The sequence below is a fragment of the Sinocyclocheilus grahami genome, unplaced genomic scaffold (assembly GCF_001515645.1).
Source record: "Sinocyclocheilus grahami isolate Dianchi unplaced genomic scaffold, SAMN03320097.WGS_v1.1 scaffold365.1, whole genome shotgun sequence".
NCBI classification, from domain to species: domain Eukaryota; kingdom Metazoa; phylum Chordata; class Actinopteri; order Cypriniformes; family Cyprinidae; genus Sinocyclocheilus; species Sinocyclocheilus grahami.
Genome location: NW_015505544.1, coordinates 304,320 through 322,626, shown reverse-complemented (window position 1 = coordinate 322,626; position 18,307 = coordinate 304,320). Strand labels below are relative to the sequence as shown.

Below are 18,307 nucleotides of genomic sequence, written 5' to 3'. Positions count from 1 at the left end.
ATTAGATCCTGTGTGGCCTCACTTGAATGCTTTTATCTTACATGCAGCTGACGGCCACAACACTTGCCCTGTGTAATCAATGTAAAGGGGGATTATCCTTGATGTTGGCTCGAAGAAAACCTCCGCGAATGGCTGGAAGTGTCTCGGCTTCCTTCAGGACTCCGGAGCCCATTTAGCTGGCAATAAAGTCAGGCGAATTTGCATGTTTGGCAAGGCGAAGCAGTCTTTTGAAGCATTGGTGCCAGGGAGATACTTCTCCCCGAGTCAACGCCTGAATGGATGTGCCTTTTCTTGGGCACGAAGAAAGATGAAAGGCATTTATTGATGGAACACCTTCTGACAAATAGCACTCGGAAGCCTTCGTAGATATGGACATGCTACCCATAATGCACATTAATGGAGAGGGTTGAAAGACGCCTCTTCAGGAGACCGGCAGCTGTGTTTGAGCGGCACTACAACCTCGATAGCCGCTTGTATAAAGATGCAGCTTTACAGGCGGCGTTACAAGGACATGACAGAGAGTTTTCGCTTGTGCCTTCCTGGCTGCACTAAGTCCTTTCCTGCTGGCACAAGGTACTTATGATGGTAAATCCTTGGGGTAATTTAGCTTTGAGTAAATAATTCCTGCCATTCTTCAAAGAGCCACCGAGGAGATGATTGTCATCGTATGCGAATCGACTGTCATCATCATTATCAGGTTTGAGGAAAGGATAGAAGAGTAATCCAGTCATTCAAATTCAGGGATTCGAGCACAAGAGACTTACATGCATGAATGAAAACTAGGAGATGTGAGGGGGAATAATGGGGGATGTCAGTAAATGTGCTTGGCGGAGATGCTGATCTTTCAATCAGCCGCACTGAGTGGCATTTATTGTGATAAGTTGCAACTATGCTCCAACCCATGCTTTGGAAAAAATTGTCAAAGATAAAGTGCAAACACTCGCACAATACCTGCATAACAAGTGTGAACTTTCCGCAAAGGACAAGAGACTTAGAGATACTACAAGTTCCCACTTTATTAGAAAAAAAGGCCTTGGTTGTTATTGTTGTTGTTTTTGTCAAGATCTAAAGAAAGCTTCTTCTGAGGTGAAGCACGAACAAAACTTTTATTGAAATAAGCCACAGACTTTGGCTGAAATACCACATGCTATGCTACACAACCCACGCAGCGATGAAAATGTCAAAGGAGGTCAATGTGGGAGAGAGAACTTGGGACAAAGCTAGCAAAACATTAGGTCAGGAAGCCACTGCATTACATTAAGTGCATTGGTCCGTTTACGTTACCGTGCGATTGGTGCAAATTGGAGTGAATGCATTAGTTCCACATGTAAACAGCCTGTCGCCGTTGATGAGTAGAACACGGATGTAATTCTGGCACTCCTCCTGTGAAAAGACATAAGGGAAGATGTGTAAGCAGTAGCAAAAATGTTGACTATTAGCATCACAAATGCAAAATTGAGCCAACTCAGAAAAATGTGTGGGCAAAATCATAACACACAATGAATAGAAGTCCCACCTTTTTGTTAAAAAAGTCAAAAGTTTGTTTATTTTAAAACCTTCATTCACAAGACGAGCCTGTAAAATGGAAAATGTTTAAATAGAAAAAATTTAATTGTTTCAAAACAAAAAAAAATTTCTGTTAGCATTGACTATTTTACCAAAGTGTAGAAATTTTGCAAAAAATGAGTGAAATCATATTCATAATAAGTTGTTAACATGAAAATTCACCCTATATATATTCTCCAAATGGATGTTATTGATCTTATTGTCAACAATTCATCCATGTGTATCAATAAAAAAAAATAAAAAAATCAGAATGACACCAATCTTCCAGTGAAATAACTGGCTTCTCTCTGATAATATATGCTGGACTTTTCTAATCTTCTGTTTAAATTCTGACTTTTTTTTGTTTTATAATCTGTTACATTCAGATGTACGTGTTTGCATAGTGCAAACATCACGTAAAAGTGAATTTTGCATCCGATGTCCCTTTTAACCTATATTTTGTACAGTACATTGGCCAACAGCTGTTGTTTTAATTGTGCTCTACAAATAAAGTGAAATGACACTGACTATACAAAAGAAAAGGTTTGTCACTACTTCTGCTTCATCGCAACTTAAGCCCAAATTTATGAGTCCATTATTGTTTGATTTGAATAATGTTTTAACATGAAATGTTCCTAAATGTAATTTTGACAATGAGTTTTGAATATTTCTGTCTTTCTCCACTAAATTAGGTAAAGGCTACATTAGCAAAAATAGCTGTCTGTGGTGTTTCTAAAATGGTCACTGCATGAACTCCCTCCCTTAAAGGACTTTGGTCAACTTCCAGAAATACGAAGCCTTTATAGTACAGAAGCTAGGTTACATTTGTCTTCCAATCAGATTTTCTGCTATTTTAGACCAGCTGCAGGACTTCTTGAACTGTACTGCTTCAGTTCAGTGTGTTTTTACAAGGCTTGTTGAGAATTTAGGAGCCAGTAAATCATGCTTGTCTCAAGTACTTGAAACCCTGTCGCTCCGTCTCGCCCTCTGTTGATTTAAAGGTGTTTCAAGGCAGTGCTTGAGGGGGTCAACTTTATTTGTTCATCATAATGGTTGTTAACTCGTGAAGCTGTTCATTTCCCTGCACTAAGCGGAGTCCTGAAAAGAAAAGGATGATTTACATTTACTAATGTAATTTGGCTGGGGGGCAGTGCTTTGCTGTATGCGTAAATAAACTGAGATTTAATATGCCTACCACATTATGATGTGACATGTTTATGAAAACCCCTGACAGACGGCTACACTCCATTGTGTAATATAGTGGCTGCTTTGCACTGTTTGCATTATAAACAAAAAGTCGACAGAACACGATTCACTCCATCAAACACTTTCCTTTGTTCTTGAAACAACAGACTCAAGGAAACCAGATGCAGCGGTTGAAAGACACAATTACTCATGAAATTCAATTAAATATAATGTTTTGTAAAAGAAAAAAAAAACCTTTTCATATTGCTTTGTGATGTGTAAAACAACCAAAACGTGATGAAGTCATAATTGAGCCATTCCTGGCTCACTTTAAAAAAAAAAAAAAAAGGAAATTCTGTTCTCACATTGTTACAAACTCGTGACTTTTTTCTTCTTTGGAACACAAAAGGAGGATTTTGAAAATCGTACTGGTCACTCTTTTGAGGACTAAGGTTTTCAAGCTTCATAAAGTATCATAAAAGTGGTCCATACAAATTGCATGCTACATTTCAAATCTTCAGAAGCCATATGATAGATTTGTGAAATCATGAGAGAAGTTCAAACTTCATGCAGAGCTTTTCAATTAAGTGACTGATTCAACTGAGTGATCTTTGGTCTGTTCTTCACAAAAATATATCATATGACTTCAAAACATTTAGAATACAGCATTTTAGGATATGTTTATGGTGTTTTTGTGTACCTTTTGAAGCTTGAAAATCTTCAATCTAATTGCATGGAAAAGAGCAACCAGCACGTCATTCAAAATGCATCCTTCTGTGTTCCACATAAAGTCTGGCACATTTTTGGAACAAAATTGTCTTTTTTGGGGGGCATGAACTATTACTTTAGAGATATTTTGAGCTACCACATGTGCAGTCGATACAGCAAGACTCCACAATTGCAAGCAAGTTACGACAGCCACCTCCTGCAATTCTGAATTACAGTCACATGTTGCTCAGAGTGATCTATCTTATAATGGGCTTCAGAACACATTTCACAAGCGAATAAAAAAAAAAAAACACTTGTGGGGCTGTTTGCACAGGCTGAACCCGCACTAGAGCCACTAGAAGTACACCTTGGGGTTCGGCCCAGGCTGGAAGGATGACCGCCAATCCCAAACACAGTCCCTATACAGCTCCCATATGACTTAAAATGGCTCAACATACTATAAAGCAAAGGTGGATCCTCCGTATCATGTTTGACTGAGCTGGAGTGAAATATTAAGGAGATTTCAGAAACATTTTGTAGTACAAATCTGTTTTGATTCAGTCAGCCTTCAAAAACACAAGGGAGTCAGTGCTGAAGTGCCATGGAAACGGCTCCATAGCAAAGTGGAAGAGACATGGGAATGCCTGAGCAAGAGCGATGTCATAAATAATGGGTTAGCTATATTAGGAGGGTGATTGCTTTCTTATGTAAGGTAATATTTAAAACAAGATTCATTCAGGGTGCAAATTACAGTGGGGTTTGGGGGTTTGAATTCACCCCTCTCCTCCCCCACCAAAGGAAGTCAAAACAAAAGGTAGGTCTGAAACATATTACAATGTTTCAGTAACCATAAAGGTCAGATTACTAGTTTGTTAGCTCATATATTTCCATGTGACACCAAATGGTGTGCATTTGAGGTTGTTGCTATAGCAACAGGATGCTGCTTTAGTGGTTTCTGTTAGGAACAGTATTGGACGTTATTTCAACAATACATAAGTACTATTATGGATATAAAAAGTGTTTTGTTTAAAAAAGTCAAAATAGCAGATGTTTATGCAGTAGGTTTAGGCAAAATTCAGAATTTAAAAATTGGTTCCTTTTCAATTCACGGGTTAAATCTGAATTAAACTGTTCTGGAACAGGAAGTTTAATTAAAATAACAGGAAGTATGGCAGATAAAGGAATTCTGGGAAGTGAAGTGTTCTTGGTCCATAAATTTGCTTGTCTGTAATGGTCAAAATTAAATATATTTTAAACTTTTTTTTCTCAATGATTTGGTGCTCAAGAAACATTTGATTATCAGTGATTATCAATGATGAAAACAGTTATGCTGCTTGTTGTCTTTAGCTCAGCAAAAATGGCATAAAACGTGAATTAAATGTAATTACTAAAACCATTACCTTGACAAATTAGGTTAAATTTCACTTTGGAAAATTGCATTATGCATTTCCAGGATAGTCTAAACAATGTCATTCGGTAGTTGACATCATTCATCAGTAGAGCTATTTAATGATGTAATAATGCTGAACGTAACCATTAGCCAACTTGAACTTGGCCATTAACAACTTGAATGTTATTTGCACTCTGTGATATTTTTACACAAGCCATTTTTCAAAAGTGAATAATGGGAAAGAGGCAGGTAGACACCAACACAGCATAAAATAGTTATTTCAGAAAATATATGCTCCATTTACGTCAACTGGTATTTATTACTTCAGTTTAAGTTACATCTCGCAAACAACAGGTGTTTTCTGAAATGAATCATGACGACTATAACACACAATCGATTGTGATTTTGTTATTATAACAATTCAATAAGAAATAAGTAACTTACATTTTAGAAACATTTTAGTTTTGTCTGTTACGTTGCCTAAATTCAGCTTTTGTTTTCAACAGATTGCCTTTCAGCTTTTGTGAGGTTTTCTTTATGGAGGCTACACAGTTGGTTAAATACATTACTTTCACCATAAACAGCAAAGCACAGAACATCTGCAGTTATTTAAGCACACTCTAATCTTTACAGTTTCACCGCTCCTGCATGGTAGACTTGCTCTATTGTTCCAGATCGTCCGGTGCAAACCCCAGAACTGAGAGGTCATTGTCAGGAACAGGTGGGCCAGAGTGACCCAGTCAGCACTGTGTGGGTTGAGTTCTGGCTGGAATTTACATTACCAAGACAAAACAAATCATGCATAAATGACTGTAAGCATTTCTGTTGTGCATGCTTGTATTATCTGAGCCGAAGAATGCAACCACAGGCACGCTTTGGGTATTCAGTGAATTCTGCTCATTTCAACAAGCAGCACGTCAGGCGACAGTCAACAGATGACAAAGTATAGCATCTTGCTCAATTGGATTAATCGTGCATTTTCATAATTGCGATGCACTGAAGTGTGGAGATTTAAGGTGATCTCAGCCTGCCCTGCAACTGTGGCTAGTACATGAGTTTGAAACCTCATCTATTACAGAAATCTTAGCCAAAAGTGATGTTTTACCAAAACCCAATACATCTCCACTCATTATATATGTAAATGGGAAAACATCCCAGCAGTATTTATTAGAGTACGTTGCTAAGTAGCCATTATCAGACTGTAATTGGCATAAAAGACCACAGTCCAGGCCTAGTCCCTTGTTAATCAGACATCTGATTGAGTTACAGTATATAGAGCACTGAAGGGGAGCTCACATGTTCATTATTTCATGAATTTAAATAGCTGAGTAACTGGAAGCAATTGAAACAGCCGCCCTCAGAAATTAGCACAAGTGTTCTGTTGATCAGTGCATGTAATTGTTTTAGTGACAGTGAGTAAGAGAGGTTAATGAAATACATGAATGACAATCTGTCTCTTTTGCTTCAGCTTTATATTGCTTATAAAAGGCAAAGTAATTATATAATGTGTTAAAGTCAATATCACAGCTAAATGCTGTTAATAACACTTTTCATGAACTCCTGCGCTTTAGAAAATATGAAATCAAGGATAAGTCTAATTGTGCACAGTCTATCCTCAAACATTTACATTTACATTTAGCAGACGCTTTATCCAAAGCGACTTACAAATGAGGACAATGGAAGCAATCAAAATCAACAAAAGAGCAATGATATACAAGTGCTATAATAAGTCTCAGTTAGTTTAATGCAGTAATGCAGCTCAAGTTTTTTTTAAATCATATAATAAATAAAAAGAAAACAGATAGAATAGAAAAAATATATAGTAAGCTAGTGTTAGAGGCCTTTTTTGCTTTTGTTATTTGTATAATAAATAAAAAGAAAACAGATAGAATACAAAAAGATTAGAGAAGCAAGTATTATTATTTTTTTAAAGAAAATCAGCAGTTAGTAAATAAATAGAGTGCAAGTCTAAAAGGGGCAAGTTTTTTTATTTTATAAAGAATAGAATTAGAATAGAGAGTGCTAGAGATAGAGGGTCAAATAAAGATGGAAGAGATGTGTTTTTAGCCGATTCTTGAAGATGGCTAAGGACTCAGCTGCTCGGACTGAGTTGGGCAGGTCATTCCACCAGGAGGGAACATTTAATATAAAAGTCTGTGAAAGTGATTTTGTGCTTCTTTGGGATGTCACAATAAAGCGCCGTTCACTTGCAGAACGCAAGCTTCTAGAGGGTACATGAGTCTGAAGTAATGAATTTAAGTAAAGGGGTGCAGAGCCAGTGGTGGTTTTGTAGGCAAACATTAATGCCTTGAATTTTATGCGAGCAGCTATTGGTAGCCAGTGCAAATTGATAAACAGAGGTGTGATGTGCATTCTTTTCAGCTCGTTAAAAATTAATCTTGCTGCCATGTTCTGGATTAATTGTAAAGGTTTGATAGAACTGGCTGGAAGGCCTGCCAAGAGAGCATTGCAATAGTCCAGCCTGGACAGAACAAGAGCTTGAACAAGGAGTTGTGAAGCATGTTCTGAAAGAAAGGGCCTGATCTTCTTGATGTTGAATAAAGCAAATCTGCAGGACCGGGCAGTTTTAGCAATGTGGTCTGAGAAAGTCAGCTGATCATCAATCATACCTCCAAGGTTTCTGGCTGTTTTTGAAGCAGTTATAGTTGATGTGCCCAACTGGATGGTGAAATTGTGATGAAACGATGAGTTTGATGGAACCACAAGCAGTTCTGTCTTGGCAAGGTTGAGTTGAAGGTGATGGTTCTTCATCCAGCAAGAAATGTCTGTTAGACAAACTGAGATGCGTGCAGCTATCGTCGGATCAGCAGGATGGAATGAGAGGTAGAGTTGAGTGTCATCAGCATAGCAGTGATATGAAAAGCCATGTTTCTGAATGACAGAACCTAGTTGTAACAACGTTCGTAGTCACGGGAAGAAGGAGGCGGGAACCGGCGAACGTTCAAAGAAAACTTTAATAATAAAATAAACACAAAATAGCGCGATAGCCCCTCGCGGACGGCTGTCGCGCACAAACAGAACCAAAACACAAAATAAAGTCCAGGCCTGATCCTCTCTCGTCCAACACTGTCGTCACTCCTCCTTTTATCCTTCCGGAGCTCCTCCGTGGGACTCGAGACCGGTGAGTGGCACAGGTGTCGTGCATTAGCATTTACTCCACCGGCCTCGCTCCGTTCCCACGGCTCTCGGCCTCGCCCCTCTCGTCACACTAGTGATGTCATGAAGACAGAGAAGAGAAGTGGTCCAAGTACTGAGCCCTGATGAGTTTGATGTTGTGACTTTGACACCTCACCTCTCCAAGATATCTTGAAGGACCTATCTGAGAGATAAGACTCAAACCACTGGAGTGTGGTTCCTGAGATGCCCTTTGCCAATAAGGTTGACAGGAGGATCTGGTGGTTAACCATGTCAAAATCAGTGGACAGATCCAGTACAACTGCAGGAGAAATGGCTTGAAGGAGATGAGATGGAATAGGATCAAGCGGACAAGTAGTAGGATGATTAGAAAGGAGTTTGGAAACTTCTGCCTCAGAGAGTGAAGAGAAGGATGTGCACGAGTGTATGTTTGCTGGTAAGATGTGCTTGACAGATTGTGGTGTGGAAAATTGTGCACTGATGGTTTTAATTTTATTAATGAAGAACGTGGCAAAGTCGTCAGCTGTTAGAATTGATGAAGGAGGGGGAGGAGGTGGACAAAGTAGAGAGGAAAATTTTTTAAAGAGCATGCGAGAGTTAGACAAATTGTTAATTTTGTTATGATAGTATGTCCTTTTAGCAGTGGAGACATTAGCAGAGAAGGAAGAGAGGAGTGACTGATACACATTAAGGTCAGTAGTATTTTTTGATTTGCGCCACACCCTTTCAGCAGCCCTGAGCTTAGAACGATGCTCACGGAGAACATCAGACAGCCAAGGGGCAGACAGTGTCTAAACAAGATGAAAGAGTGGAGCAGAAAGTATAAGTTACGTCGAAAAATGACATGTGGAGGGGTATGTGTTGTGTCAGGAACCATGTTGAGGTTAAGAGTGAGGAGGAAGTGATCCGAGGTGTGCAGTGGAGTAACTAGTACATGATCAATGGAGCAGTGTCGTGTGTAAATAAGGTCCAGTTGGTTGCCTGATTTGTGTGTTTGAATCAGTTGTGTACTTACTAGCAGGTCCCTTATGTGGCAACTTGTTAGAAAAGCACACAACTGTTTTAGAAATTCATGTTTGAGGTATGAAAGTGTGTAATTAATGTAATTCTCTGCACATGTTTTTCAAGTAAAGTTAATCACAGATGCTATTTTACTCAAAGAACGCTATTCTAAAAACCCACTGTAAAGTCCAAAATCACATTTATGTCAAGAAAAGATTAATGAATTTTCTTTAAAAAAAAAATTATATGTATGTATTTTATTTTTATTATTATGATGTTTGAGAAATTTCAGTCAATTAACAACCCAAATGATTTTTAAGTTTTGTTTATTTTTATTTATTTTTTAGATTCAATTTATCATATTAATGCATCTTCATTTAAATGGTTTACATTTCAGTTTTGACATCTCAGAATTAAATAATGTTTGAAAGGCAATAAAAAGATCTGACCTAAATATCTGATAAAATTTCAAACATTTATTTATTTATTTGGGTCACTTGATGTTTTATTTATTTTCATAAAATGTTTTCATTATTTTCATGTTTTATTTTATTAATTCTAATTCAAAATTGTGCCTTGATTTTTAAATGGCTGACATTTCAATAAATAATATATAAAGGTTAAAATATCAGAGTAAACATAAAACTGGCTTGATATTCACAAAACAGCGTTCTACAATGACATGCAATTCACGCACATTTGCATAGAATATCAGTTAATGAATAGTACCAAAGTGAGGGTTTAATTTGTGAATATTAATCAAATAATGTGACTTAAATGGTCTATTACCTTTAAAAATATTACCTAGCAATATCAATATGTGCTAATTAATATTCATGAGTTCACAACGTCACTCCCAATTCTGGTGCCACTGAATAAAACATAAACAAGATAGACAGAACAAAAGTCACGGCTGAAGAAAATCACCACGCAACCAGCTGACATGATAAAATCATTGATCACAGTAATGGCTCTATTTTTGATGAACCAAACGCACTGGTGCATGTGTGTAAGTACAGAGGAGAGTTGAATTGCGCTCGTTGGCATATCCCCTTAGAGCAAACGGCTAAACACCGGTTTAAATCACAATGATTACCATATTTTCTGCGGGAGTGAATGTAAATGGCAGTTCCGGGCTGGTACGTTTGAAACGAGACAGCTGCCATGAGCTGAGAAGCTTTTCTGCTGCATTCAATCGAGAGTAAGTGAGCGGCACAGCATTATGAGTGCATGTGTGCTGAATTGACACAGCGGGCTATAGCTGTGGTGCAGAGGGCATACAGGTTTAAACTGAGACGATTGGTCAACAAGCCACTCGGATAAGAAGCCACCTCACAGTGCCTCCGCTCATTTCCTTTGAGCCTGCCAAAAGAAAACCAGACTATTCTGAGCAGCCAGATTTCATCCAGTTCACTTAGAGTTAAATATTGAATTATTTAATGACACAGCATTAAACTTATACATATGCATCATGAATAAAGATGCCAATTGCTCTGTTGCATATTAACCACTGATTTAAATTTACTCTCGCCAAACGGCTGAATAGAGGCATACTAGGGAAACAGGCTCCGGCATTCATTTGTCAAGCTTGAAATACAATGAAGTGACTACAATGCATTTATTCAGGCAATTAATCAGTGGCTCTAGGAGTACTGCTACTGTACAATATGCAAAATGCTCAAGGGAGAGCAGACTTGACAGAGGAAAATCGGCTGAGCAAGGTGGACTCTGTGTAGACTGGGACCATAAAGACTGAACAATAGTGCTGCTCTTCCTCATGTACCTCTGTCAATGACAAGGTGACCAGTGAGAGAAGACATGTATTGTTCAGTCCATCTGGGCTTCAGAATCCTGTTGACTCCATATGTGACCCTGGACCACAAAACCAGTCTTAAGTCGCTGGGGTATATTTGTAGCAATAGACAAAAATACATTGTATGGGTCAAAATTATAGATTTTTCTTTTATCCCAAAAATCATTAGGATATTAAGTAAAGATCATGTTCCATGAAGATATTTTGTAAATGTCCTACTGTAAATATATTAAAACTGAATTTTTGATTAGTAATATGCATTGCTAAGAACTTCATTTGTACAGCTTTAAAGGCAATTTTCTCAATATTTTGATTTTTTTGCACCCTCAGATTCCAAATATTCAAATAGTTGTATCTCGGCCAAATATTGTCCTATCCTAACAAACCATACAAATCAATTTATCAATGGAAAACTTATTTATTCAGCTTTCAGATGATGTATAAATCTCAATTTCGAAAAATTGACCATTATGACTGGTTTTGTGGTCCAGGGTTACATATAAGAAACTATATTCACAAGAGGAAAGTGTCAATATTTCCTTCCCATTAAAAGGTCACTACAAAAATTCCAATATAATGTTTACATGATTCAAGACCCTATGGAGGCCTGTTTCCAGCCTAGAATAAAAAAAATCAAATAAATAAATGAAAAAGGTAAAACTGAGTTTTATTGTACAATTCTGGTCTTTTTTATAGACTACACTCTTAAAAATAAAGGTGCTTCAAGATGCCATTGAAGAACCTTTTTGTCTAAATGGTTCCATAAAGAACCTTTAACATCTGAAGAACCTTTCTGTTTCGCAAAAGGTTCTTCGTGGCGAAAGAAGGTTCTTCAGATTATAAAAAGGTAAGAAAGAGATGGTTCTTCAAAAGAACCTTTGACTGAATGGTTTTTTGTGGAACCAAAAATGGTTCTTCTATGGCATCGCTTGAAGAACCTTTTGAAGCACCTTTATTCTTAAGAGTGTACACTCAAAATTGTAACATATAAACTCAGAATTCTGAGATATAAACTCGCAATTCCAAGTTTAGATCTCACAATTCTGTGTTTATATCTCGTAATTCTGACTTTTTTCTCTGAATTTTGAGTTTACTACAGAGCTCCGCCCATGACATGCAAGAAAAAAAAAGGAAATCGTGCACACAATTTACTAATTAATTTCCTCGTTTTAAGTAAATGGTGCGCTCGATTTAATAATGTGTTGACTCGTTTTAGTAAATTGTGAGCACAAAATAATAATTGGTGCTCTCGTTTTAAGCAAATTGTGCAAACAAAATAATTTATTCTGCTTCCTGTCCACATTCTCCATAGTTTACATCTCGCAATTCTGTTTTTCTCTCCCACAGAATAATTGACAGGCGATCATAACGCTGAATCTGCCATTTTTGTCTGACAAACAAACCAGAGAGGAGAGTAGATTAATGTCGGTGGAATTGAACTTGAAAAATGGTGTGTACTGACGTCTTTCCACAGTTGAAACAAGATACCTTCTAATGTTTATTCATGTTTTCAACTAGTAAAGAGAAAGAGATGATTGGTTTGCGTGCCTCTTGAACTGAGGAGCTACAGCAATCTGTCACGACACATTAAAGAGCCACAAAACGGCATTTATTGTTTGAATTTCTTAAAAAATGACACAATTTGAAAGCTGAGACTTTGTTTCATACCAAAAGTAACCTGCTCTGTCTTGTGTGTCGGTGCGTTGTCAGTTTCCTCTTTGCTCCGCGCTGTATTTTTCACTGCTTCAGAACATGATGTGTGGCATGAGAGTGACATGGCTTGTTGGACATAGCAACAGTAACTAAGGGTGGGTGGTGGGTCTTTGCGAAGGGTCAGTTATTGAAATTCTTGCAGTTTTGAAAAATAAAAATTCAGAATTGCAAGGATTGCAAGAAAAATGTCAGAATTGTAGTCGCAATTATCTTTTTTATTTTTATCCCATGGCAAAAGCTAGAGACCTGCCCGCCCGCTCCCGCAAAAATATATCTTATCTGGTCCCGCTCCCGCCCGCGACATTCATGTTTTGTCCCACTCCCGCCCGCAAAAGCCCGCATAAAAATAATCTATATAGATTGTTTTAAGTACATTGAAGAAATTTACATGAAATGGTTCTGTAACATCTCCTAAGCTCCACAACATCCCAGCATAAACATAAACTACTACCGATAAAATATTTGTTATTTAGACTAAGCATCAACATTCACAACCACTGTTATTTTTTACGGAAAGCAAGCATGGGCTGCTGCATACATGGTTTGGCATGGCAGAATGCGAGCAGCACACTTTCCTGACAGTACAACAACGTTACACAGAGGACAAGCATTAGGAGACATCATCTGGACCTGTCAGCCAGTTTGCAAACTCACTATCTCAACATATGAGCATGTGACTTTGCACTGACAGTTTCAACCACTCCTTTATTTCGTTGTGTCTATTACTTCATGACCTCTTTCTTTTTTCTATTATGACGATTTCTAAGAAAATTAAACTACTCTGAGACATTCACTTTTCATTAAAGTATTTCTGACCTGCCCCACCTTCCAAAGGGGTCTCTTTCAACAAACTATGCAGATCTGAATCTGCTTTTCATTATTGTGAAGGGACCTGCAGGAAACTGAAGTCATGGTAAATTATGATACCAAACTTCATTCTGGATCAATAGATGTAACATTTATCCCCCTCACACACCCACCCCCCAAAAAATCTAATCTAATCTAATAATATGATGGGATAGAAAGGTGCATAATAAAGACATTTTTAGTTGGCATCAGCTATTTTAATTTTTTTAGTTATTTTTACACAATTGCATATATAGTAGAAGACAAAAATTACACTAATTTTGTACAATGACCCATGAAATATAATGTGCCCTGCCCATGTCCATATAATGATTACATACTATACATCTACTATAGTGCTGCCACATTTATCCTGCCATTAAAAAGCTTTTAATGCTTCACAAACCTGTGCTCTTAAACACTAGCGGAGGTGTTGCAGACACATGATGGGTCACTCTGCGGGTTTATTTTTCCCATTGCTGATGCATCATTGCTACAGAAAGCTCTATTCTGTGAGATCAATGAAGGATAAAAGCAGCACTTTCTAGGTCATTTCCTTCTCAGGTCTCAGGACTTCTCGCTCACTGCACCATATTGCCAGAATCATTTATATTATCCCCTCACCTATCTCACCGCTTTTTCTGAAAGCTGTTGTATAAGGGGAGAAGAAAAACTCTGAAAATGAGCTTCTTAATAAACCATATTCAACCAAAACCTCACGAAAAAACTCGAAAGGGGACAACATTTATGCAATACTGTAATTTTTACCCCAGATCAAAGTCGTGAATACTTATAAACACAAACAACCTACAAGTACTCATAGACCGCAATGGAATTGGGCCTTGGGTCAAGCTAAATTGGGAAGCACTCCTCAAAACATCTCTACAGAGAATTTCTCTTTTCAGAGAAACCTTCAGCAAAGTCAGCCTTAGCAGTGACAAAGGGCATAAAAAGACCAAAATGTAAAAGTACACACAAGACTCCGTGCTGTGAGGCAAGTGAAGGAATTCTATTGCGGTGGAAAGGATTGGCTGGTGAGCAATGGCAGGGCTCATCTTTGTGATGCCAGTTCCCTGTGAGCAGGTCAGAACAAAAGGCATCTCAAAAGTTGGGTCTGGTCTGTTTGCTCTTTTCCCCAGGAGGTCAGTCTTTCTGAGGAGACCCCATGAAGTTAAAGTTGTTAAACAGCCAGTGTATGGCTCTTTTAAAGGCCTCAAAAGAGTCCACTTTTTCACACTGGAAAAGACTTCAAATAAATGTTTTAAACATCTCAATATTTGGATAGTTATTTATAGGGTTATAAGATGTTCAATGCAATAGGAGAAGGAAAGTAACTTGTCTGCTGCAGCTATTACAGGACAGCGGTTACACTTGGGTAATTATGTTTGAAACTTGTTAAGGGAATAAGGTCTAATTTGGGACATATGCAGGTCTTCATTCAGGTCCATTTGGCTTTTAAACTAGGCTCATTAATAGGATTTGATAGTCCTGGCCTTTATAGAAGTATAACATCTGGAGAGAGTCTAAAGTGATGCTCACACTGACAGTGATTCACTGCTACAAAATCAGTAGTTATTCATTTTTAAAATCTTTAAAAATCTAGTTTAAAACTCGCGCCAAGTTGTATGAAATGTACGCTTAGTATTCATGTTGGTTTTATATGGTTTTGTAAATGTAATACAAGAAAAGTTTTAATCAAAAGGTAAATAATGTCATGAGTTGTAAAGTAAAAATGTATAACATTTTTATAACATGTGAGCGTAAACATCTGAATTATTTCCAAAAATGTTTTAAACACATTTTTCAACATAATTTTTTTTAAATAATGTATTATTAATTATTAAATAATTTGCTACATATTTCATTAAGCAATATTTTACAACCTGGCTTAACACTGCTTTGTTATAAAAAGTTCAAAAATATAAAATAATATTACTATATAAAATATCCATCTATTCATTCTCTAAATGATTCTCCTATGTTTGTTTCCAGGGATGCTGGAGCAAAATATATAAAACATGAACATTACTGATATATTAAAATATATTTTAAGACATTTAATTTTTTGTTCTTTTTTCCCCCTTCATGTTGGTTGCAAGACATGACTTTGGTTTAGTGGACAAAATGCTAAAAATAAATAAATAAATAAAATAAGACCTTGCTTCATAGTTTTATTTACTCTTTATCTAAGAAATAATAATATTTTTAATAAGGCTTATTTTCCATCTTTAAGAGCGATCTGCAGAGTCATTGTTTTGCAAGTCACAAGTAAGTCTTGAGTCTTTGCATTCAAGTCTCGAGTCAAGTCCCGAGTCAAGACAGACAAGTCCCAAGTCAAGTCAAGCCCCGAGACAGGCAAGTCCAAGTCAAGTCCCGAGTCAAGACAGACAAGTCCCAAGTCAAGTCCCGAGTCAAGACAACAATTCCCAAGTCAGGTCCCGAGTCAAGACAGGCAAGTCCAAGTCAAGTCCCGAGTCAAGACAGACAAGTCCCAAGTCAAGTCCCGAGTCAAGACAGACAAGTCCCAAGTCAAGTCAAGCCCCGAGTCAAGAAAGGCAAGTCCAAGTCAAGTTGCAAGTCCTCGGCTTTAAGATTCAAGTCTTAAACAAGTCATTAGTGCTTTTTGCCCAAATTAGTGTCTCAGTATTAATTACCATATCAAATTCATAGTCATTTATATCAGGAAGGCAGGTAGAATATGTTTGGCATAGTTCAATTTCATGTGAGATGGGTGCCCTTAGTAAAACTACTCAAGTTCAATTTAGGGATTGTGCCAAAATAGGATAAGCAGTAAACCATTTTATTAGTAACAGAATAGCAAAGACAACACAATTTCATAGAAATAACAGCTGCAACATACTTTGCATGTGTGCATAAGAATAGCTATATGCTTCTAGGTGTTATATCCAAGCCAATGAGACATTATTTGGAACCTCAATGAAACGGATTTAAAAACATGTGAGCGGAAACGCAGAAAGAACTGCTTTGAAAGAACTAGAAGAAATAACTGCAAGCATACTTTGCAAGTGAGAGGAAACATGCAATATGGATGCAGACAAACTCATGAAGACAATCATTCAAAAATGCTGTGCTACCATCCTTTATAACTAAGAGTAACAAAGACAAAATAATTTAATAGAAAAAAATGTTGTATGTCAAATGTTAAGTTTATAATATGCATAGTTGATCGCTAAATTTAGGGGCTGTGTGCGCTATTGGCCTACAGACTGATTTACAACACGTGAATTCATTCATTTATCCTGAAAGAAACGGAAGTGACATGAGTACCTGCAAGAGGGAGAAAAATTGAGTAGCCTATATTTTATAGTTATATATATACACTTCTTCAAATTATATTTTAAATTATCATTAGACCTATTGCCGCTTGCTCACTTCAGACATTAGGCCTAATGTGCATTTTTCTTCTTCAAATTATAGCTGAATGGTTTGCAATGATTCATTTTAAATCTAGATTAAATCAAGATTTATCTAATAATTCTGTTGCACCAAACTTCAAACCTTTAATAATAAGCAGGTTTACATTTTTAACCCATCATTTTGATCGGATTTAAATTAAATTTAAGATTAACTTTAATCCTGTTGCACCATAACTTTAAACTCAGATTTAAATCTCAATTATGGATTAACTTTAAACTTAACCCTTAAATGCATACCTCGGGTCTTTAGCGACCCGGGACATTATTCTCTACCCTCTCCCTCCTTAATTTTTTAAAGTTAGACATAAACTTTCTTAGTATTCCTCAATCTATTAATTATAAACAATATAACAAGAAAAAAATAGTAAAATGTAAAATGCCAGTTTTCTGATTAATTTTTTGTAAAAAGTATGTAAATGTGTAAGTATTTTTTCCTGCACAACTACATTTACATATCTGATGACTCAATATGTGCAATGCATCTTTTTTCCTCAAGGTGGCACTGTTTGATACACAATAATGACGTGACGTTTCACTCATATTTACGGCAGGCATAAAACAAACAAATATCATCAGCAAAAATTTAAGTGGTTTGAATGGCTTTACTGCAGAGCAATTACTATACTATGCAATGAAATATAAATGTCACTGTCATTTGATGCTGGATGTGGTGAATAAGCTGCCAGTGATCAAAATATTTAATATGAAGTCATTGAAAACTATAGTTTTGAGAATATGGTTGAGATCGTGAATATGAGCCAGGTGCTGAATTTAGGCCTACTGTGGAAGTACGCTCTGACGATGACAGCGATGGTAAAATCATCTGCTCAAATTGAACCCTTTTAAGTTTCAAAAGGTAACGAAATATGCTTTATTTTATTCTTCTGTAATTGTTCTTAAAATATCAAGAGAGTTTTTTGCTATTGCAGCAGTTAAAGATCCATCCGTGCTGTATATATAGGTCCTGGTCGCTAAAGACCAGAATATGTAATAATGATTGGCAAAACATTCATGCATTTAAGGGTTAATGGAGGTTTAAAAACTGTGGAGATCTGACAAAAACAGGTCTCAGAGAGGTGTTTATTACAAATAAAAATTTAAATGAAAGCACATCGAGTTGGCAGAGTGCGATGGTCGTGGCGGGATGTGGATCCTTCACTCATGGTGCACCTCTGTGTCGGACAAACAAAAGAAGTGAGGAATATTTAACAGCAGCGGTTACAGTGATGATGAGGCGAGCACCAGTGAAGTGATCACGGCCGCGCATCTCGTTTCTCATGCCCGCTCCGTGTGTCTGCTGGGCGGCGATCAAACGGACAGGGCAGCGCTTTTCACAAGCGGAGATCACTACTAGACGAATCAAGTAATTTTTTTATATATTTTTTTTTTATCTCTGTTCTTTTGTCGTAAGTTATGCTATTACTCCATTCATTTATACTAGCCTATCCAGCGCTCCCTGAACGCAGTCTCTGGTTTATTGCCAGTCAAGTGCAAGCACACTGCAGGGACGCA

The 18,307-nt window shown here is 37.1% G+C and overlaps 1 protein-coding gene across 1 annotated transcript in view; it reads right to left on the bottom strand.

The window, feature by feature from the left end:
* Nucleotides 1–18,307, bottom strand: part of LOC107549180 (semaphorin-5A-like) — a 163,031-nt gene that overhangs the window by 69,566 nt on the left and 75,158 nt on the right. The window contains exon 5 of the mRNA XM_016230171.1: nt 1,285–1,383. Within this exon, the coding sequence (XP_016085657.1) occupies nt 1,285–1,383 (99 nt within the window). The remainder of the gene's footprint in view (nt 1–1,284; nt 1,384–18,307) is intronic.